General features: G+C 46.8%; 1 protein-coding gene across 5 annotated transcripts in view; it reads right to left on the bottom strand.

Annotated features, from left to right (window-relative positions):
- Positions 1-23,340, bottom strand: part of LOC125759539 (uncharacterized) — a 65,021-nt gene that overhangs the window by 4,476 nt on the left and 37,205 nt on the right. For 2 of the 5 annotated variants that reach the window (XM_049418451.1, XM_049418450.1), the window contains exons 2-4: positions 22,935-23,139; positions 20,309-20,403; positions 8,116-8,364 (exon numbers count right to left, since the gene is read on the bottom strand). In XM_049418451.1, the coding sequence (XP_049274408.1) occupies positions 8,140-8,364; positions 20,309-20,403; positions 22,935-23,139 (525 nt within the window). In that variant the 3' untranslated portion in view covers positions 8,116-8,139. The remainder of the gene's footprint in view (positions 1-8,115; positions 8,365-20,308; positions 20,404-22,934; positions 23,140-23,340) is intronic. The other 3 variants (XM_049418454.1, XM_049418453.1, XM_049418452.1) reach the window with 3 other exon arrangements.

Raw genomic sequence — 23,340 nt, 5'->3', positions numbered from 1 at the left:
TGCAGTTTTTAGACTTAAGCATCACTTTCCCAGAGCGACACGTGCTGGGCCTATCGCCCAAGTTCGTGCAAAGAGCTGTTACCTTTTGATGCTGCCCATTCCAAACTTGTTAAAAAGGCCATTGCGACCATGTGTCTCGAGGGAGCGCTGGTGAAATCTTGTCCTCACAGTATGCAGGATAGTTACATAGATTAGGTTAGGCGGCTGCATTCAGCTGGCTATCCAGCTGCCGTTGCATCCGTTGCCGAAACCCTCGTTCAAAAGTTGAAGGGCACAAGGAAAAGCAGGCAGCCCATGGTCAAAAGACCTATGGTGGTACCTCATGTTCATAAGGTAGTGCACAACCTTAAGAACGTGGCTAACAGGTACAATGTGCCCGTAGTTTTTTCTGTGCCACATACGTTGGCTGGCCTACGTCCACGTATTTATAAACCACCGAGGGCCTTCACTTGTGGAAAGAAACACACTTGAAAGTACATGGATTGCTTGGTGGGCGTGGTGTATGAAACCCCCTTAGTTGTGGTCGGATTTACATCGGCCAAAGTGGTCGGTGTTTGAACGCCAGAGTTATGTGGGAATTAATGGGAGCTTTTTGGATAAAGAAGAAAGGCGACTTGTGTGTAAGTGACACATCAGTGGTTTTGCTCACGTCCGAGTTCCAATTTTGCTCGTCGTTGCTTGATTAGATATGCCTTTCTATTGACCTCGTGTTTTTTTATGTGTAGTGACTAGGTGATGCAGTGCGGTGTGTGCATGTGTGGTGCGGCACATATATTTTCTGCGTTTCTTCTGAGAATAAACCAGTTGCAAGTGACGCTCTTTCCCTGTGCTTCTTCGTTCTTCTTGCGGTGTTTTAGGCGTCTAGAATTTCCCTCATTATGATGAACCACCAACTAGCCCAGCAACGAGTACTTCTCAGTACAACAACACTGCCTCGAGCATAGCAGCACCCGTCGATGCGTTGGAGAGAAAGAAATGAAAGAGCGCGAGGCCATGTGTAATTTAAACGCGAAGGCAAACGAAGGCGCATTAGTGCCTCCAAGATTCGAGTGCACAATCTCGGAGGATACGACGCACTGCTGATGCCGCCTTTAAAGTGAGCTTTACCGCTATGCCCGCGCTTCAGATCCCGCCCCCGTGCGTGACTGCCGGGTCTTGAGTGACAGCACGGGCAACTAACTTCGAAGTAGCGTATATTCATATCAAACGTCATGGGCTGAAAATCGGTTCGCAACAACCGTACTCCCTTACATTGCAGGCTAATGGCCTTGGCTGTGACCACAGAAAAATCAGTATCACCCCGAAATTCGTACAAGCCGTGATCGTATCACCGAGGTTCTACTGTATACATTGAAGCAGAGATCATCCCAGAACACTTCCCCTGTTGTGGTGCGTCGACATTAAAACACAAGCTGCTGATGCTTGGACTTGCAGCTCTTTCGCAATTCTTCCTTGACATAGAAAGGCCACTTGTGGGGGTCTGTGGCCACCTAAACTAAAGTCAACAGAGGTCTTGACTATATGGGGAACTGCTCACTGCCATGAAGGCAAGGGTGTGGGTGGCCACCCCACTCTACCTATTCCCGATATGTTGATTCTTTGTCAATGCAGCCATTCCCTTAGCGCAGAGTAGTTGCCTGTGCTTCTGAAACCCTTTAAGGCATGTGGGTGTTCAACCTGGTGACAATTGAATGTGCTTTCTCAATGGTGGAGCAAGTGGTTGCCTGATGTCACCAAACATTGCTTACGTAAGGCAAGCTTTAACATAAATGACGGCCTATGTCGGTAATGATGGCTCGTAATGCCAATGGGTGGACAATCGCACCATGTGACTGATGGCCTCCTCTCCTTCCTCGGATTGATGGCACCCGCGATTGATGAGGTGGTGTGGTGTTAGACCAGACAATTTTTTTTTGTGAATGAGACAATAATTAAGCAAGCGGACTAAAGTTCTGTGGGAACCATGTTTCTGCATAAGTACTCTTCAATTTAGATATAGGCATTCATTAACATGGCCCAAGGGTCAGACTTCCAAGACTTCATGATGGTGTCTATAGCCACATCTGTGGAAACCCCTACGTGAAGCACCATGTTGAGTTTTATGTTCCATCAGAAAGCAATGCAATCACTGTCTAGTGGTAAAATATTGTAATAAGAATGCAGCAGATATTGTATAAATGAAATGATGCAATTTGGGCAAGCAAATATTTTTTATGTTTTCTGGCTTACCAAGACTCCGTTTGTGGCAAGGCTTGATTTGTGGTAGTACCTCACAAGTGCATTATTTAAGCATGCAACCTAACTTAACATGGGCCTTTTGGAAAACTTCAGGTTGCCAAGAATTTCGACAGCCATTGCGGAAATATCTGTCCCCAAACATTGCCATAAAAGAATGCAGCAGAAACTCCCTACCGGAGATTTTTCAAAAAGTGCATAGGCATACCTGTAAATTCATCACTTAAGCAATATATGGCCACACGATCCATCATTACCCAACAATAATAATAATTGTTGGTGGTTTCATGTCCCAGAACCACAATATTGTTGCACGAAGAAAACAGGCACACGAGTGCAGAGTTGGTATTTTACGATAAATACAGCTGGTGCTCAAGCGGCGGTAAGAGACGTCGTCTTCCTCTAATCTGGGGCCAGCTTCCTCGTTCTTTTCACCGCAACATCACCCTCCCGGCGGGTTTAGCTCCGTCCCGGTGCAAATCATGGCACATCACTTAATGTGGGTATATAAGGCTTGAGTCTGGCGACGTGAACAACATCGCTTGTGACCTGAGGTAGCAAAGACACGTCGGCTGGTGCGATCTCGTACGTCACGTCAGACAGTTGGCGCAATATCTTGTACGGACCAGAGTAGCGAGAAAGGAGTTTTTCCGCTAAGCCGACACGACGAGATGGCGTCCGGAGAAGGACAAGGGAACCAGGCGAAAATTGTGGTTCTCGGTGCCGATGATCGTAGCGTCGCTTTTGAGAAACTTGCGATGCTGTGAGGCGATGACGAGCGACCTCTCGGGCATGGGCGGCCAAGGTTATTGCATCGCGGGCGTAATCAGTCGCTGAGAATTGTATGTCAGAGGGTAGCAACGTGTCGAAGGGCAAGACAGGGTCGCGGCCATACAAAAGGTAGAATGGCGAAAATCCGGCGGTGTCGTGACGGGACGAATTATAAGCAAAAGTAATGTACGGTAAAGCGGCGTCCCAGTCACGATGATCGTCGGAAACGTACATGGCAAGCATGTCAGTTAGAGTGCGGTTCAGGCGTTCGGTGAGCCCATTCGTTTGAGGATGATACGCGGTAGCGATCTTGTGTTCGGTAGAACAGGAACGGAGCAGGTCATCGACGACCTTCGACAAAAAGTAACGGCCTCGGTCCATGAGTAACTGGCGAGGGGCGCCGTGGTGTAGGATGACGTCGTAGAGTAAGAAGTCGGCAACATCTGTAGCGCAGCTGGTCGGTATCGCACGCGCAATGGCATATCTTGTTGCATAATCTGTGGCGACGGCAATCCACTTGTTGCCTTTGGTAGAAATAGGGAACGGGCCAAGTAGGTCGAGGCCCACGCGGAAGAATGGCTCTGTAGGGATTTCAATAGGTTGAAGCAAACCAGCGGGAGGCAAAGCAGGCGTCTTCCGGCGCTGGCACAGGTCACAAGAAGCAACATAGCGACGCACATAGCGATAGAGACCGGGCCAGAAGAAGCGGCGCCTCACGCGATCGTAAGTCCGAGTGAAGCCCATATGTCCAGCAGTAGGAGCGTCGTGAAGTTCCTGGAGCACGGCCAGTCGCAGATGCTTGGGAACGACTAGTAGCAGCTCAGGGCCACGGGACTGAATGTTGCGGCGGTATAAAATTCCATCACGCAAGGCGAACATCCGGAGAGAAGGGTCGGTAGGCGCGTAGCTTAGGCGGTCCATAAGGCTCCGAAGAACAGGGTCCTGTCGTTGCTCGTCACCGATGTGGAGAAAGTCGGATGGGGACAGAGTACAGATGTCCAAGTCAGCATCGGTGTCGTCCGGTTGATCCACGGGATTGCGAGAAAGGCAGTCAGCGTCGTTATGCATGCGTCCAGATTTGTGCACTATGGAGAAGTCATACTCTTGAAGACGCAATGCCCAACGTGCAAGTCGTCCAGTTGGGTCCTTCAAAGAGGAGAGCCAACAGAGTGCGTGGTGATCAGTTACAACGCGGAAGGTACGACCAAACAAGTATGGTCGAAATTTCGCGACAGCCCAAACGAGCGCAAGGCATTCTCGCTCAGTTATCGAGTAATTGCGTTCGGGCGTGGAGAGAAGGCGGCTCGCGTAGGCGATGACACGGTCGTGGCCCTGTTGATGCTGAGCGAGGACAGCGCCGATGCCATGACCACTTGCATCAGTGCGCACTTCAGTGGGCGCGGAAGGGTCGAAGTGCGAGAGAATCGGGGAACTCGTAAGTCGCTCAATAAGGGTAGAGAATGCTTGCTCTTGGTGTGGTCCCCAGAAGAAAGAGGCATCCTTCTTGAGAAGGTCGGTCAGAGGACGAGCGATGTCGGCAAACTTTTTTACAAAGCGACGGAAGTAAGAGCATAAGCCCATAAAACTGCGGACATCTTTCGTCGAAGAAGGAATAGGAAAATTTCGCACAGCGCGAACTTTCTCGGGATCAGGTTGGATTCCTGCTGCGTTTACGAGATGTCCGAGCACGGTGATTTCGCGGCGCCCGAAATGACATTTCGAGGAATTGAGCTGAAGGCGAGCAGCGCGAAACACAGAGAGGATAGTTCTGAGGCGCTGCAGGTGGCTTTCAAAAGTCGACGAAAAGACAATCACGTCGTCGAGGTAACACAGGCACGTTGACCACTTCAAGCCACGCAAAAGGGAGTCCATCATGCGCTCGAATGTAGCTGGCGCATTGCACAAACCAAAAGGCATGACTTTGAACTGGTATAAACCATCTGGTGTTACGAAGGCGGTTTTTTCCCTGTCCATCTCATCAACGCTAATCTGCCAATAGCCGGAACGGAGATCAATTGAAGAAAAATAGTTGGATCCATGAAGGCAGTCAAGGGCGTCATCTATGCGGGGCAGTGGATACACATCTTTTTTTGTTATCCGGTTGAGGTGACGGTAGTCGACGCAGAAGCGCCACGAGTTGTCCTTTTTCTTTACTAAGACCACCGGGGATGCCCACGGGCTACTCGATGGTTCAATGATGTGCTTGTCCATCATCTTGTCGACCTCTTTTTGTATGATGGCCCTTTCCGCAGCGGAGACGCGATATGGTCTCCTACGAATGGGGCTCGCGTCACCGGTGTTGATGCGATGGGTGACAATAGATGTCTGTCCGAGAGGGCGGTCGTTCAAGTCAAAGATATCCCGATAAGATGACAGCAGGTGACGAAGAGCTCTTGTTTGTTCTGCAGGAAGATCAGGGGCAATCATCTTACAGATGCTGTCCGCAGTCGACGAGGACGAAGTAATAGGCGGCAAAGGTGTGCTGGTAGTGAAGAGGGATTCAGTGGCCAAAGAAGAGATCTCGTATTCTCCCAAAGGGGTGATATGCGCCATGGCGATGCCATGTGGAAGCACGTGAGTAGAAAATCCAAAATTGACGACTGGGACGCACGCCCGATTCTCGATTATTTGGATTATGGTGCTTGGCAGGGCAATATTTCGCGTCAGAACCACGTCGGTGAGCGGCGACACAACATAGTCGCCATCTGGGACGGGAGGGCAGGGCGTCAGGAGAACAGCTGTAGCAACTTGTGGGGACAGGCGAGCGAACTCAGCAGAACATAAACGGGGTGATGCACAAGTTGCGGCGTCGGCAGAGAACGGCAGATCCAGCTGTACAACTCCTTCGGAGCAGTCAATTAGGGCTGAGTGCTTCGAAAGAAAGTCTATGCCGAGAATGAGGTCGTGCGGGCATTGTTCGAGTACAGTAAATAAAACAATGGCGTAGTGGCCACCAAGGGTAACACGTGCTGTACACATTCCTAGAACAGCTGCAGTGCCACCATTGGCGACTCGTACAGTGCTCATAGCGGCGGGTGTCAGAACTTTCCTTAGCCTTCGGCGGAGAGCAGCGCTCATAACTGAAAGCTGGGCCCCTGTATCGACAAGAGATGTGACATGAACACCATCAACTTCCACGTCCAGTAAGTTTCCGCATGTAGGCAGGGTCGGTAGAGGATTTGAAGGCCGGGTCTTAGTTGCAGCGTCACCTCCGGGAGCTGCGCCGCCTAGTTTCCCGAAGTGAAGCGGCCGGTTGTGGACGGGGACGAGGAGCGGTGAATGAGAGGTGAACGCGAGCGACGACCTTGCGGAGACGGGGAGCGGCTGGACCTTGGCGGGACATTGTCGACGTTGATGCTCCGAGTCGGCGTGTAGGGCGAGAAAGTATGACTGTCCGGCGGCTGGTGGTAATGACTAGGAGACGACCACCGTGGAGGTGACGACAAGCGACTGCGGCAGTGACGGGCAATGTGTCCAATACGGGAACAATTAAAGCAGATGGGTCGATCGTCCACGGTGCGCCACTCGGCTGGATTGCGGCGGGGCGGAACAAAACTTTGCGGCTGGCTGCGAGTGGCTGGGGAAACCTGGTAAGTGTTCGTGTGACGGACCGAGCAGAGTGATGGCATGCCCAAACTTGCGATTTCTTCCCGAACAACAGCTTGTATGAGGGAGATGGAGGGCATGTTGTTCCTAAAGTCCGAATGAACTGGAGCCGGAGACATGGCCTCGAGCTCACGGCGAATAAGGCGCGTGATGTCTTCAGGTGCTGTCGATTGGACGAGCCGTGGTGGGTCTTCGCAGGAAGAGGTCGCGGCGGTATTCGGCAATCTGTCGTACGCTTGAGCAACTCGACGGCCCTTTGCCTGTTCGAAGCGCCGACACTCTTTGATGATTTCATCGACCGTGGAGCAATCTTTGCACATTAGGAGGTTAAAGGCATCGTCGGCAATACCTTTTAATATGTGCCCGATCTTGTCTGCCTCGGTCATGCTGTCGTCAGCTTTGCGGCAGAGAGACAGCACATCTTGTATGTAGACGACATACGATTCTGTTGACGTCTGAGCGCGGCCCGCAAGTTCTTTCTTTGCGGCCAGCTGACGACCGACCGGTCTGCCAAACAGATCTCGCATTTTCTGTTTACAGACGTCCCAGCTCGTTAGGTCAGCTTCATGCGTGTCATACCATTGCCGCGCAGTTCCCTGAACTGCGCTAGCATGTTCAGGGAACTCTGTTCAGGTTCGCTAGCATGAGGGTCGGGTCCCACCTGTAGCTGTCACTCACCCTCTCGTACAGCGTTAGCCACTCCTCGACATCAGTCTTATCCGTGCCACAAAACGGCCCAGGGTCCCGCGGATGGGTGAGGAAGACGGCTGGCATCGAAGTTGACGGTGGGTGTGCCATCGAGGCGGCAGGCAGATGACGTCCGCTGCGAAGTTCCGTACTGGTACCCAGCACCTCCACCAAATGTTGCACGAAGAAAACAGGCACACGAGTGCAGAGTTGGTATTTTACGATAAATACAGCTGGTGCTCAAGCGGCGGTAAGAGACGTCGTCTTCCTCTAATCTGGGGCCAGCTTCCTCGTTCTTTTCACCGCAACAATATGATTATGAGCAAGGCCATAGTGGAGGGCTCCAGAAATTTTGACCACCTGGGGGTCATTACCCAACACCAGCCAACATTTAGCCATTCTTTAGCCAATATTAGCCATCATTTTGGCAAACCTTGCCATCATTAAACCAACACTATGCAAGATCGGTCAATTCAAGCGGGCATTTGATGACATTAGCAATCATTGAGCCACTGCATGTCCAGTTTTCTTCATGCGCCGACTGTATAATCACTCACTGCACAGACTACATGACACGATAACTTGTAGATCCAACAGCATGCTGTGGTTACTTGCTGTGGCAAGTGTACTGTCCTGCTTTCTTTTTGCAACAACTGCGTGGTTTGGTTACCACACCAACATTGGTGGCCTACTTCCTTTTTGCACAAACCATTCTTGCTGCTCTTCCACATGGTGACACCCACAACACACATGCTTTTCTTTGGAGACCTGGCCCAAGAATGCCACTACTTTGAAGATGCATAGTGGTGCACTTACGTCTTGCGGTAGCGGTTCCAACAATCAAGAGTAGTCGTCACTGTCTTCTAGATCTTCGGACTGCATCCAGCTGGAGACCTTGGGAGAGTATAACTCCGCCTCAGAGATGCCCGCACACCATGTGGTCTTGTCAGTGACCTCTTTTGTAATGCAGCTCTGCGCAAATGCATCGATCCCCTCCGTGCCCTTTGGAGGTCCTGCAGCCACTAAGCTGTGTCCTCTGCAATCCAAAGGATGCTGCTTTGTAACCTAGAGACAGAGAGAGATAAGGTGTCACAACAAAGTGGCAACGCATTACAGTTGAATCTCGATGCACAATAATAACTGTTGGGGCTTAAGGTATGAAGTCAAGTGGAAAAAGTGAATATTTTTTTCAAAACGTCATTTTTTTTTGTTTTTGGTCATTTTAAATGTGCAATTAATCGCCCATTATTTTGCAGCATAAAGTTTCTGTCTACACACTTTCTTTCCAAAGATACAAGCAAAAATGTTAGACAACCCGTCATCTACAAAACCGAAACTGAAAGTGCCAGTTTTGTGTGCTTCATAAAATGAGCTTGATATGTGGTACTTTGTTGGTTATTTAACAGTCATGTCAAGTGCGAACTTGTAATAATGCTCTAATAGCATTGTAAACCCATCATTTTTAATCATAGAAGTAATAAACTTCTCTCCAGGTGGTCGCGCAACGAGGTACACCTCAAGGACACATATGCGAGCCTGTAAATCATTCAATTTGCTTTGTATGATGCTGTGTGTCGTTTGAATAATGGCAACAGAAGCACATTTGATATTTTGAGGCAAGTTGGCTTCGAGCCTGGCCTCTACACTGCAAAAACTTGCCTCACAAACGATCGGCACCGCATTACGAAAGCGTCCCGTCATGGCACTGATGCTGCAAGGCAAGCTAGAAAAAAAAGGGGAATTTACCACTCGAGCAATGGCACACAAGAATAAGGTCCGGGATGAAACTAGCTACAAATATCGAGGATTTTAGGGCTCTTGGTCACCTTGTGTAAGCGCTGCACATGTTTCAAATCTTTCTTTTGTTAATTTTCTCAGAACTAACATTTTTGGTATTTTTCCGTACGCGAACATTTAAAGCGTTTTTGCTAATAAAGATTTTCCATTAAAACTTGGCACACTTCCTTACCACATTAGTGGGTGTGCAATGAACCTCAATAAGCAAAATCGTGTCACAATATTTAATACGGCTGCCTGTTATACGAAGGTGCCCCTGGTGTTAGTGCATAATTTTTAGTATTCACCTGATCTCATTTGTTTTGGTTCATTGCACTGGCCAAAGCTTCTTTTATGTCTTTGCAAAAAATGAGGTTTTTTTGTTGAGTAAAATGTGAGTTGGGACTGTTCACGTGAGGCCCACTTTTATTAAAATTTTTATTTATGAAAAATTAACAAAAATTAGGACTTGCTTTATAATGCTAAAATCCCCCTAAAAAGGTCTGCTTTACAATGTAGGCTAATAATATCTAGTGATTATCGCTTTTTAAAAATTTTTTTCCAACCCTTGGCCTCATACCTTAACATCCCAAAACCACGATATGATTATGAGGGATGTGTAGTGCAGTGCTTCGTAAATTATGACCACCTGGGGTTCTTTAACGTGCACCTAAATCTAAGGCCACAAAGTACACTGGCTTCGAGCATTTTAATCTATACTGAAAATGCGGCCACCGCGGCTGGGATTCGATCCCGTGATGTCCGGATCAGCACTTGAGCACCGTTACTAGACCACCGTGACTGGTGAAGCACAATACAGAGAATGATCAGATATAACAAAGTATAGATAGGAATGGTCCCACCACAATTGCAGTGCACCAGACATACGTTAACAATGAAAATTGGACCTAACAAAGCTTCACTTCTATAGTCTAAAGACAGACTACGCTGCTTTTGACCTGGATAGTCTCACCAAGCTGAAGGGGACACTAAACCCGAATAATGTTTTATGTCAGAATGAAAGGTCAACGCTTATGAAGGTCTAAAACATCATTACTATACACAGCAGCGCTTCAGTAACCAAGAAATTAAGGAAAATCCAGGACATGATTTGCGCCACCACTTGGAAATTCCGGAACACAAGTTCGATGATGTAGTAGAGCTGCAGTACAATTAATAACGTGGATTCAAACTCCCCATGAAAAATAAGAACATTTCATTGCATTACAAGATGAAATAAAATGAAATCTTTGCATTTCCGTCTGATTTATGCAAACGAGAATGTGACATTAACCTTGAGAACGACGCAAGTTCAATTCTCACCAAGCTGTGCTCTGCTAAAGCCCCTTGCTCCCCTGCGCCGCTGTCAGGCAGTGAAGGGTGGGCATAACAATTGCTACGGCAGAAGGCCGTTCTCAGAGGCGGGTGGCTTGAATTGCACTAATGGTACGCGGACAACTAAAACGTGATTTTCATTTAAACTAAGAATTTCCTAGGCATGGAACAAGTGCTACAAGGTTTCTGGAACGCTATTTCAATCTTTGTCGACTTAATATTAACGCGATAGTGTTAAAGAGCTCGTTTTGCAGAAATTCCAGTGTCGGCATCATTGGTTGTGAGCGAAAAATCATCTTGTCCGTGACCGACAAATCGAGAAAGATGCAAATAAAATAAATAATAAAATCTTAGGTTTGAGTGAGAATCGAACCCCCCCCCCTTGTCTGCGTGGCAAGCAGGTGTTCTACCACAGAGCAACGCTACTGCTTGAAACTGCTTCGGAAAAAAACACACATGAATGTCATGTAATAGAAGGAGTCTCCTAAACGCATGTAATATTGCATGGCAGAAGCGTAGAATCGCTCCAGGCATTAAAACATGTGGATTGCTCAACAAGTGGGTGTTTTAAAGGCCCACCCATTACAAAGCGCTCAGACATATTTAATCATCATCAGCTGCAAAAGCATCAACAAAGTGAGCAGCTGCGTAGGTTCACGTGTTGCCTTACGGACACGTAGTAGGCCCTTCACTGATTCGAAAAAGGAATAATTATGGTGCAGTGGGCCCTTAACAACTGTACTTGCAGTAGGCATTCTAGGATAGTTTGAAACGGCCAATGTTACATGCACAGTCGTTCGTTTCCTTACGGCACGGTTGACGCATGCACCGAGAACCGAAGCCAGGAATTGAGAAGGCGATGTGCACGGGGCCCAATTACGCTATCACTTTCTACTCTTGAAGGCGAAGCTCAAGCGTCCTCCAAGTTTTCCAATCTTTGCTTTTAGTGACCCTTTAAGTTTAACACTTGTCGAAATTAATTTTGGGACTGCTGCCCACTAGCTGAGATGAGTGAGACCTCTGGTTTAAAGCCTCACTGTTACCCATCACACTAACGGGACATGCAGATGCCAACGTATGTATACACATATAAATGGTGCAAATGCACAATTTATAAAATAGAAGCAATGTATATAGTACTTGAAATGACTCAAGAGTTCACCGGCCTAAAATGCAGCGCACTAGATGTGCATAAAATATATATACATAGTAAAATTATCATGACATGGAATAAATTTGTGCAATGAATATCTGACACGTGCTTCCTAGAAGTGTATACAGTGAAACCTCGGTGATACGAATCTCACGGGACCACCAAAAATATTCGTATCATCCAAAATTCGTATCACGAGGAAGCATGGAAAATTAGCATGCGACAAAAGAAAGCTGGCGTACATTTTCATTTATTGTTTTTCAGGGCCGCAACAACGTCAGGAAGAACCTTGAATGATTGTCAGTTAAGTTTTTAGATGTCGGCAATCATACCATAATATACGGCCCACACGCGCGTATTTATTTAATAAACCAGGTGCGTTGTGACCTGCGACAGTAGTAGCCCTTTCCAAATTTTAGTATGCTTTTTTGCATGACACAGAAGTACTGCAGCGAAAGTAACGAAAGAAGCGCTTTGATGCGATGGATCAAGGCCACAAAATTACAGAACCACAATCCTATGTTATGATTTTGTTATCGCGGAGGTGTTGAGGATGTTTTTTGGCAGAATTACGGCCGTGCCCGCACAAGTGCGACGTCAACGGTCGCGCATGTTGACATTGTGAGGCCTGACTCCTTCGCTAAGACCGTCCTCGCCTTCTTTCGGTTCTCGTCCACCTTTCATGGGATGTCTGATGCACGAGGCAGGCACGTCTGAACACAGTACAACGACAGCAGCCCGCGTCGACGCGTTAGAAAAAAAAGCAAGGTGCTAATGTCCTCTGTAATCTAAACACGAAGGCACACGGAGGCACATAAGAACCTCAAAGATTCGCGTACCAATCTCGGAGGCCATGACGCGTCTCTGAAGGTTTATTCTGACCGTAAGAAAAGTGTTTTTCTTACACCGTGATTCTGAAGATTTGGCGGTGCGGCGCGCATGCCCACGCTTGCGTTCCCGCGCTCGCACGTGCTTGGCACGTCTTCCGCGACAGCGCGGACAGGATCTCTTCATACCTGGCCGGTAGCGTACGTTCGTATCAAACGACGCTGGGTAAAAATGGGTTCGCAATAACCGAACTCCATTACACTGCAGGCAAATGAACCTTGGCCGGGACCAACGAAAAATTCGTATCACCCCGAAATTCGTATTAGCTGTGACCGTATCACCGAGGTTTCACTGTACAGTGTGAAGATGGATACTAAGGGTGAATAAGGGTGATACTAAAAGTGCATCAGAGATAAAAAAGAAATGTTGCATATAGCACTACAGTAGCTCAGGGACTACAGACGTACCTGGCCAAGTGGCCCTACCGTGGTAGGGTCTGACAAGCCACCGATACCACCAAAATAAAGGCTAGCCTGGGCCTCAGAGTTGAGGGCTGGGCTGCGACCTGTGTTGCCAGAATATACATTGTAGAAAATGAACGTCGCCTAAATAGCGTAATAGTGTGTTAAAAGGAACCATGGGGGTGTCCGATAAAAAAAAATTACACCATCTCCCACTAAAGGGGACCATGAGGCGATGCGAAGCCGGAGCACTTGCACGATCGCATTCCGTTGGCGTTCGTTGGGCATGCTACCGACCTCGCGTTGTGGAACGCGAAAAGGAACACTACGCGCGTCGTGTCTTCCCTCTAGCCTGGCCGTTAATTCTCACAGGGCGAGCAGGGAACGCGGTCGACAGGCGCACGAGAGGGGAGCAGCGTAGGAGAGGAGAGAGAGGGGGAGGGAACACGCATGCGCTGGCACCTATCGCAGCGCTGCGCAGGAGAGAATTTCGGCATGTCGAGCCCGCATTTCAGAGGAGTCAACCGAAGCAAGCGCTGGACTGAACGCGTGCAGAGCTCTACCACTTGAAGGAGAGGAGACTAGAGGAGGAGAGTAGCGCACGCGCTGCGACAGCAGAAGCGAGAACGCAGGAGAAGCGCAAGCAGGTGCTGGTAGAGAAGTGGAGAGAGTAACGCGCAGCTGTTGGAGAGAGGGAGGGAGGAGAGTTGCGCATGCACAGTGTGAGTGTGGACTACCAGGCTGACGCCGAGAGACATACCCCCGAGCAAGAGATGCCTTCGCATTTAAAACAGTGATGGATGAAGCGGGATATGTCCTTTAAAGATCTCCGGAAAGTGGCGTATCCGCCCCATCTCCATTTGAGTACACTCGATAAGGACTAAAACGGACAGGATCTTTCCACATCTTTCGCATATTGGTGCGTTTGAGCGCGTTTAAGAGATGGGAATGAGTGCTATGGGTATGTCCTATATGGAGTCGGCATAAAACAACTTCTTTGTATTTATCACAGCAGGGGAAAACTAGGCTTTTAACATGAGGTTGCACTGTGTGGAGCTTGTTGTTGATTTTGAGGTCCCATTCTTTCTGCCACTCTCATGTAGATTGTGGTGGGCAAGCGCTTTTAGATCTTGGTACGGCACACTGTCCACGTCGAGACTGCTTTTTTGCGCGGCTACTGCTGCGCAGGCATCCGCTCTCTCGTTTCCCAACATACTGTAATCTCTGAGGTGCTCCGATATGCCGTAATTAATCGCCTTTCTAAATCAGTGAGGACTGGAATTTTGTTTGGTTTGCCAGTGTTCAATGCCCGAACAACGCTCAATGAATCAGTAAATACGACTGATTTCTTAATGTTGCGAATAATAATGTATTTTGTGGCGGTTAATATTGCATATGCTTCTGCGGTAAAAATACTAGTGTGCGTGTTGAGTCTTTGTGAAGAGGCGAATTCAGGCCCGATGGCAGTGGCAGATACAGAGTGTCTAGTCTTCGACGCATCTGTGTAAAATTGGTGACAGCCGCGATATTTGTATTGGAGAGATAAGAAATGCTGTTGTATAGCTGCACGAAGATGCCGCTGTTTGTCTATGCGGCAGAAAGACATGTCGCATTTTATGTGAGTTTTTTGCCATGGTGGGAGCTATGGAAGGTGCTACAGCAACTTGTTGTAGCGGTATTTCGGCTTGAGCCACAGTCGCGTTACAGGTAAGACCGAATGGCTTTGAAAGAGACGGTCGCTTTTCAAAAAACCTTAGAGAAGAGGTGTCCGCCACGAGTTTTGCACAGGGATGTGTCGGAATGGAAAATAGCTTGAGGGTGTACATGAGGCTGCAGTATTCACATTCGAGTTGCATGGGCCTCTCGTTTGCCTCAACGTACAGACTACTGACAGGGCTTGTGCAGAACGCACCAGTAGCAAGCCGAATGCCTAAGTGGTACACCGGATCCAGCATCTAAGTGCCGTTTTTGAGGCCGATTGGTACACTACGCAGCCATAGTTCAGCCGGCTTTTTACAAGACTGTTAAACAGCGATAACAGGCATTTTTTGTCAGTTCCCCATGATGGATATGACAGCATTTTGAACAAGTTCATCGTTTTCAGACATTTCAGCTTAAAGTGCCTTGATGTGAGGAAAGACATTCGACTATCAAAAATTGCGCCAAGAAACATGTTCGTTTTCAACACATATGGGGGAGCCATTGATTTTGATACAAGGAACCGGCTGAACAGCTTCAAATTTATTAAACAAGACACAAACAGTTTTGTCAACATTAACTGCAAAACAATTCTCATTTGCCCATTTCGAGATGAGGTTCACACCCAGGGGAATTTGCCGTTCACAAATGGACAAGTTACACGACCGAAAACTTACTTGGATATCATCTATGTAAACAGGGTAGGATATTGTCGGTGGGAGAGCAGTGCTTAGAGAGTTTATCTTTACTATCCGCGATGCGCAGCGCCTATAGGGGCGCCAGTGAAAGCCGCGTAGCGGCAGCCGTTGGAACCGCTCGCGGGTCGCGTAGCAGATGCCTCATTTGCGCGCGTGCGATTCGCCGGTTGTGCGCGTCCCAGATAATTACTTTTGCGGCAACAGTGTGCGCAAAGGAGCCGCACTTTATAATAGTGGACATGTGTCCGATGTCACAGCTGTGTGGGACGACAATGTCCCCATACGCGACAAGCGTTTGTCACAGACAATCGACAACAAGCTAGAGCTGTGCGAATAGCAAAATTTTGGGTGCGAAGCGAATTCGAATAATAAAGATTGAGTGCGAATCGAATCGAATAATTTCGAATAATTTTCGAATATTTCTCAAACATTTTTTGAATAATTCGAAGTGAAATTACAGAAAAAGTTAGAGAGGATTCCTAAGCATGTTCTTATGAGATAGCAACATGAAAGTGTTTCTTTTTGCTAGGTTGATGAAGCACTGGCGGGGTGGTGTTTCATAGTTGTCTTATCAAGAGTGAGGCAATGTAGAGGCCGAATTGTATTTATGTACATGATTTGGTGCAACCAAAGGGTTGCCGACAACACTTTACATGTGATAGGCAGAGATGCCATTTCCTCAGCCTCTCCTTCTCTTTCAACTTCTGTGGAAGCCCAACTGATGTGGCGGTCAAGGGTGAGCTCCTTTCAAGTCCAGAGTCCAAAATCTGCCTCGTAGACATCGATATATAAGAACATCTGAAATTTTGGATGCTAAAAAGCTTCGGCGTCTGATTTTTCATACTTCCTGCCCAAATTTCAGGTCCAAAACAGCATTAATTGAGTCCCCAACTCTGCCACATCTTTCATCTCCATATTGGAACCAGCGTTTTCTTGAGTTAACACATTTGCGACAGTAGCGGAGCTTGAAAGGCAGCTTTGCCGCAATACGGGAGTGTGATGAGGTGAAGCATATTGAAAATCTAGGGACCACTTCCAAACGGACGTTCACTGTCTCTTGGGTAAGTTCGACCGTAACGGACCTTGAAAGGCAGCTTTGCCGCAATACGGGGGTGTGAGGAGGTGAAGCATATTGAAAATCTAGGGACCACTTCCAATCAGACGTTGACTCTCTTGCCTAAGTTTGACCGTAACGGAGCTTGAAAGGCTGCTTTGCCGCAATACGGGAGTGTAATGAGGTGAAGCATATTGAAAATCTAGGGACCATTTCCAACCGGACTTTGTCTCTTGGCTAAGTTCGAACGTAACGGAGCTTGAAAGGCAGCTTTGCCGCAATACGAGAGTGTAATTAGGTGAAGCATATTAAAAATTTGAAGGGGTCACTTTCAACCAGACGTTGACTGCATTTGTCTTTGGGAAGTTCGAATAGTAAAATTTCAGTGCAAATCGAATCGAATAGCAAACACTATTCGAAAAATATTCGAAATTTCGAATATTCGCACACCCCTACAACAAGCTTCTCCTACGAAGTGGAGCTCATCTTAAGTTCACCGCTTTCTTTATAACGTCCCGATCCCTAACGCCTGCATGCGTTGACGCGTGAACCAATGTTTTTTCTCGACACAGTAGCTTCGTTTACGTGCCATGTGCTGATATAGTAGATTTTGAGGGAGCGCTGTATCACCGGCGTATAGATTTCACAGGGTCGGCCACGTGAAGGGTCAGCGTTGGTAAAACTTTGAAACCAGCACGATAAACTTGTGAAAAAATAAACAATAAGCTTGTCATCATCGGTGCAGAAGCGCACAGCGAACATTCTGAACCGATGATCGCATTCCAGTGCCATCAATAGGTAGAATGCAGCCGATTTCGTACAGCACACGTGTGATTCCACGGCGCTTTTTTAAAGGAGCCTTCACCTGCCCTACATTCTCTCGCATTGCGCTTCGCGCCATTCGTTTTCCAAGTGAGCCAAGGTATCGCGTCTTATCAGTAATAACAACCTCATGTGAATTGTAGTGTCTACAATGCAGGCGAGGCGACCAAGTGTAAACGTAGTAGCGTTCGCTGAAAACGTAGCGACAAAAAAGGAGAAATAAAAACACGGTAATCGTTCTAACACTGCCGTAAACAAAGCGCGATTGCTTAGCTTCTACGTCGTACAGCCGCAATCCATCGCCGCCGTCGCTTTCGCTCATGAAATAGCCCCGGAAACCTGTAGATGTGCGTTCCTGGAGATTTTTTGTGTTTGCTGAGCAGCCAACAACGCAGCAGGTATTTTTCGACATCGCTGAGGCCCGCCAGAATCGTTAAATCACGATGAAAAACACATCCATCCGTGCACTCGCGTATAGACGCTCGCGGGAACACTCCTCGTCGGGCCCCGCGAGCACTTCCGAGCCATGGCGGGAGATGGCGTCATCGGCGTTTTGCGCATCGCCTATAAAAAGGGTGCAGCTGAGAACTCCGCCCTGCGGGACTCCGTTTTCTTGTATGTATGTTTTCGAGAGTGATGTACCGACCCGTACTCGAAATTTCCTGTCAGTCAGGTAGCTCTGTATGACGTTGTATAGGTTGCCGCATTTACCGTAGCTATCCAAGTCCCTTAGTATTCCATAGCGCCAGGCTGTATTGTATGCCTTTTCAAGGTCAAAGAAAACAGAGAGGCAATACTGCTTGTGCACAAATGCTTCCCTAATATACGATTCTAGCAGTACTAAGTTATCTGTCGTACACCTGCTGACGCGAAAGCCAGCTTGGTGCGGATCTAGGATTCCATTAAGTTCCAGAAAATACATTAGACGGCGATTTATGATTTTTCCGAACAACTTGCATAAACAGCTAGTTAGTGACTCGGGTGCACGGTGTTCTTGTGAAAATGATGTGTTGGCCTGAAGTTATCCTTCTTCACATTCATAAAAAAATAAAAACAGACAACAGCACAAATGATGTGCACATGACGTACAGCAGCGGTGCTAGCTGCCCACCAGCGAGCCCAAGGGTACGTTGCAGGTTTCAAACGTCAGCTATACACTGCAGCTATAACCTAATATATATGCCCAAGACTGGGCATAGTACACAAGGTTAACCCTTGCCGCCTGGAAAAACGGAAATGAATTGAAAAGAGGAGAAGACAGGAAAGATTTAAAGGAGTGGTGACACAAAAATTCGGACACAATTTGACTGTTGAATCACACTAATGGGTGCATATAGGTGCCATCTGTACAATATCAGCCACAAATACAGCCTAAAAGGTATTTTAATTGAGTTTTGAAGTTCGTGAAAGTGCCGGATCGGAAATATAAGCAAAAGACGATGAGGTCACCGAGTGGATACCACGTACGTCACGAGTTCTGGCCGGGTTACCGGAGGCGTGTACGAGACCGACAAAGCTGGTAGCGACACCTGATGATGCGTAGCCTAAACAGAGACCTACAATATAACATCGCAGGGACTTACCCGCTTACTGATTCTATGTAAAGCATTTGCAGTGAGATAATTAGCAACTCACAGTATTCTCATTGCTTTTTTTCCCGACAAGAACTACAACGCGACGGAAAAAAATCGAAAAAAAATTATTGTAGTTGGACAAAACGCCACAAGATGTCGCTACGGGCTCCGCAGTTGTACGCAGTTGCTGCTGCTGCTGCAGCCGTCAACAGCTCCGGTAACCAGGTGCCCGCAAACGATAGGAAGTCTACAGACGAACTAAAGCTCTCTGCTGCCGGGATCATATTGCGTAGTGGACAGATAACTGCTTCGACCCTCCGACGTGCGTACGTGGGATTGGTATGCCTTGAGAACGCGGTGTTCGCCGATGTAAATACGAGTCAGTAAAGCGTACATCACGTCATTTGCATGTTACGCATAAACACTGTTACAGAGCGCCAATGTTGTGATTTCAATGCTTCCTTCGTCACTTCTCATCCTGCTACTTTACGAATGATCGGAGCAAAAATGTTTCAGCATGTCTAATGCTGCGGCTACTCCAAGCCTGGCGGAAAACGTCGCCTCAGTTGGACAACGGCTACAAGAACAAAATCGCAGCTACCGGCGAGATTCGCAAAGTGAATCGAGCTTTTCTTACTGATTTTTGCACTCCTGCCAGCTCTTTCGTCCATCGCCGCACTAGATAAGCAACGCAGTTTGACAATCGAGGAAACAAGCACTCGCAACGCTCAACTCGCAAACGAAACAGCAGCACTGACAACATGGCAGAAGCTGGCCAGTGACGTCACTGGTTCTCGCGGTCTTGTTTACCAAGTAGACCATCTACGTCACGGGGCTACCGAGTGCTCTTCGAAATCGAAACTGCCTCCGGTCGTAACATACGAGCATATAATTAAACATTCGTCTCGCGCTGGGGCAAATGAGTTTCGTTGCCGCTATTATCGAGTCAGTAGCCATTGATTAAGAGCAAAAAACAGAGGTTCACAAATTTTCTGTCACCACTCCTTTAAAGTGGGAGATAAAGACGAAGCTGAGAGGAGAGAGAGACAGGAAAAGGCGACTGCCAATTTTCCCTGGGTGGGTCAGCCCAGGGGTGCCATCTACGTGAAGCCGGGGCCAAAGGGGAGTGTTGTCTCTGCCAGGGGGCCAGAATGGGTGTGACGCGAGAAATAGTTGGAGATGAGCGCATTTCCAATCTCTGGGAGAGTTGCGTTAGGGTTGCCTATATATCTCTTTCTGACAAAGAGTTGGCATTTTTACGCATGCGCTGAGGATGACGTATTGTACCGGACAGCGTATATATATGCGCAAATTCCAAATAAATGTTGTTGGAAGTAGTTCAGCACCCGTCCTCATCATCTCGCTTCATCCTTGTTTGTTTATTGCGCTGCGGTATCTTGAAACAAGAAACCCCCCTTTGATGCAGCCAGACCTTAAGCACTACTTCTAACATGCCATGCACTGCCTAATCAACGTATTGTACGTTCGTCGCACTACTCAACCAGGCCTGATGTGCTACCTAAACTACATTACAAGTTTAGGTAGCACTTCACAGCATTTTGACTGGGGACTAGAGTCCACATGTTCTTTGAGTTGCAAGATGTACTCACCCATTCCGCTTGACTTTGTTGCGTCTCGTTCGCGTGAAGGAGCATTCGTATTGCCATCGCTGATCTGTTTAAGAAGGTGACCAACGATGGCTCTTCTGCAAAAAAAAAGAATGATAAATCATCCTGAACAGATTCTATTTCCATCAATGTCCCTCACTGAAGACCTTGTCGTGTGCTATTGTTCACATAGAAATGAGAACAAATAATTACTACTTTCAAAAAGTGATTTATCTTGTAGCCACAGCAGCATAAGCGTCACATCAAAAACCACCGAGACGCTTGCTCTTGCACGAGGCAGGTGCCGCTGGCACGGGCTTGCAGCGCTATCATTCGAATGAGTGATTAAAGAACCTCTGATTCCAGCAGTCGTGTCGGGCTCACTCTTTCACTCTTAAGACCGAGACTTCACCGGTCTGCAAGGTCGCTCATCGCCACAATCTAATTAAATGGCAAGAAATATATCTTCATTCAAAACTTTGGAGATTCGCAGAATCCTACTCCCGATGGTGCTAGGAGCTAGTGCAAGTGCTTGGAGCCTATGTTTCATTTTTGTCTAACAAGTAAGGGTGCGCAAATATCAAAATTTCAAGTGCAAGTTGAATTCGAATAATGAAAACTAAGTACAAATATCATCAAACATTTATTCATTTATTCATTTATTTATTTATTTATTTATTTATTTATTTATTTATTTATTTATTTATTTATTTATTTATAGAACACCTACACTGCCTCAGAGGCATTATTACAGGGGAGACAGGTCGCGTACTACACATTGTATTTTTTTACTGTAATAAGCAAGAGGATATATAAAACAAGGTTAACATCAAGGTAAACAAGGTGAAACGGACAATAGGTTAACGTTCTTAAAGGTAATAGAAAGTTCAAACGAACAATAATACCAATATTTTTTATACGAATTATACAACCGACTTTTGCGAAAAGAACTTATTTGTTTTCGCCAACCAGAAACGAAAAAGCAAGTTTGTCGTACAGCAAATAATGTACAGCAAAGTTATGCATTGCATAACACCATTGATTTACAGAATTACATATTCAGCTACGTCATGTCGTCACGAAGGATGGATTGCTGTTTGATACGTTCGGGGAGCAGTGACACTGTTGCACATGTTACCATTTCTCCAGACAATGAAAACAGCCACTCACTAGACACAATAGCGCTGATGCATTCGTCTCGTCATCATAGTTTAATCCTCTAAGCTTGCTTTCTCAACTGGGAGGGAAAATGACAATTTATCAGCATACTGTTCACTGCAGGTGTGTCATCTTAGGATAACCCAGAAAAATGTCAAGATATTTCTTGCTAATTTTTTGCAATGGCTCCCCACTTGTTTCAATGGTTTTCTTCAGTATAACATTGGCACCATGGTTCCCAGGTCAAAAAGCAAAAACCTAGCCAAGATATTGTAAAAACAAGCTAAAAAGTAGCCAGCTTGGGCTAAGGGCCGTAAACGTAGCTAAAAGTAGCAATGCACAGTTGTGAACAACTGCAACGTTGTAATTTAAATGATAAAGGTAAATAAGTACAGCAAGAACCCTTCAAAATCATAATTGCTGAGATTAAAGCATAAATTGTTCACTTTAGCAATCATTTCATTCAGGATAAAGAAGTTTCTGACACTCTCTTCAAGCATAATGCGTCACTTTTCTTAATGGGGTACTGACACAAAAATTTTGGCCTCGCGTTTTTTTGCTGCGATGTGTTGCTGGGGGCCTGTTGGCAATAACACGGCACATCGTTTGCTGCAGCTCGCGACAGATAATTAATTACAGGCTCCTCATTACTGACCAAGTGTTAGTTTCGCTTTCAAAAACGACAAGCCTCCGGGTGCAACTATCACCACCTAGCGGGTGCAGTGCTCTATCACATTAGCACACAGAACTGTGACGCACTTCCACGCGGTTCACGAGCAGCCTCCGAGAAGTAGGCTGCTGGAGCAAACGTGGCAGAAAGACATGGCGGCTATGACGTCATCATAACTTGTTGCAGCGTGGTCACGTGAGGGAAGTAAGGGGTCACCAAGGGTCCCCTTTGAGGGTGTCAGCAGTGCGAGGATGTCGATCGCACATGCAAACTTCAAAATTTATTTAAAGTAACTTCCAAGCTGTATTCGCTGTTGGTATTTTGCAGATGATATACGCATGTTCACCCGAATCGATCCCGCAGGCTATCTCAGCCGCGAAATATTCTGTTAGTGCCCCTTTAAAAGAACTAGAAGTACCAACCTTGCGGTGACAATTAAAATGAGTACTGCATGAGCGTGCTCAATCTCACAGTTGTTGTGATTGAAGCATAAATTGTAGTCACTGTAGCAATCATTGTAGCAAACAACCGAATCTAGCATGTCGATTTATGCATCAAATTCTGCAAAATTTACAACAGGTATGCTGTTCTTGTGCTGATTTCAACACTTGTTATGAAGTTTCTAGGTGTACGAATAGTAGAAGTGCCATGTAAATCAAATATTTGAATATTCGCACACCTATACCAACAAGGGACCCCACCGTGATAATGCTGAGGCTTGTGCCATTGTAGGTATGCAATTCTAAATGCCTAATTTAACTTTTAATGATGATAACAATATTAATATGCATAAGGGTGCACCTTTGCTCAGCAGTGGCACTTCCACTGATGAGGAGGCATCGTGGAAATCTTGCACCTCTTCGGTCTGCGCCCATCGAAAGACCATGTGAGGAAATAGGTTGGCCTGTGTTGATTTGGACACGCCCTTCTCACATGATGTGGACTGGTCACGCTGCACAGCACAGTTCCCTTGAACAACTCTGGTTGATCGTGCCGACAATATAACCTAATGGCAGGAAAGGCGCGACATAAGGCATCCAAGAATGTTATAAACTTTACAGGCAAATTTCACAAATTGACCTGAGATCAAATATGCCTGAACCCTATCCTTAAAATGTTAGGAGGCATCACCATCTATATGCATGGCAACTGAAGAAATACTGTAATGCACTTTGTTAGACACAACCAAACGAGTTCGACAGACATA

This window comes from Rhipicephalus sanguineus, chromosome 8 (assembly GCF_013339695.2).
Source record: "Rhipicephalus sanguineus isolate Rsan-2018 chromosome 8, BIME_Rsan_1.4, whole genome shotgun sequence".
Lineage (NCBI taxonomy): Eukaryota > Metazoa > Arthropoda > Arachnida > Ixodida > Ixodidae > Rhipicephalus > Rhipicephalus sanguineus.
Note: the sequence above shows the minus strand (reverse complement) of the source record. Positions and strands in the feature narration are given on the sequence as shown.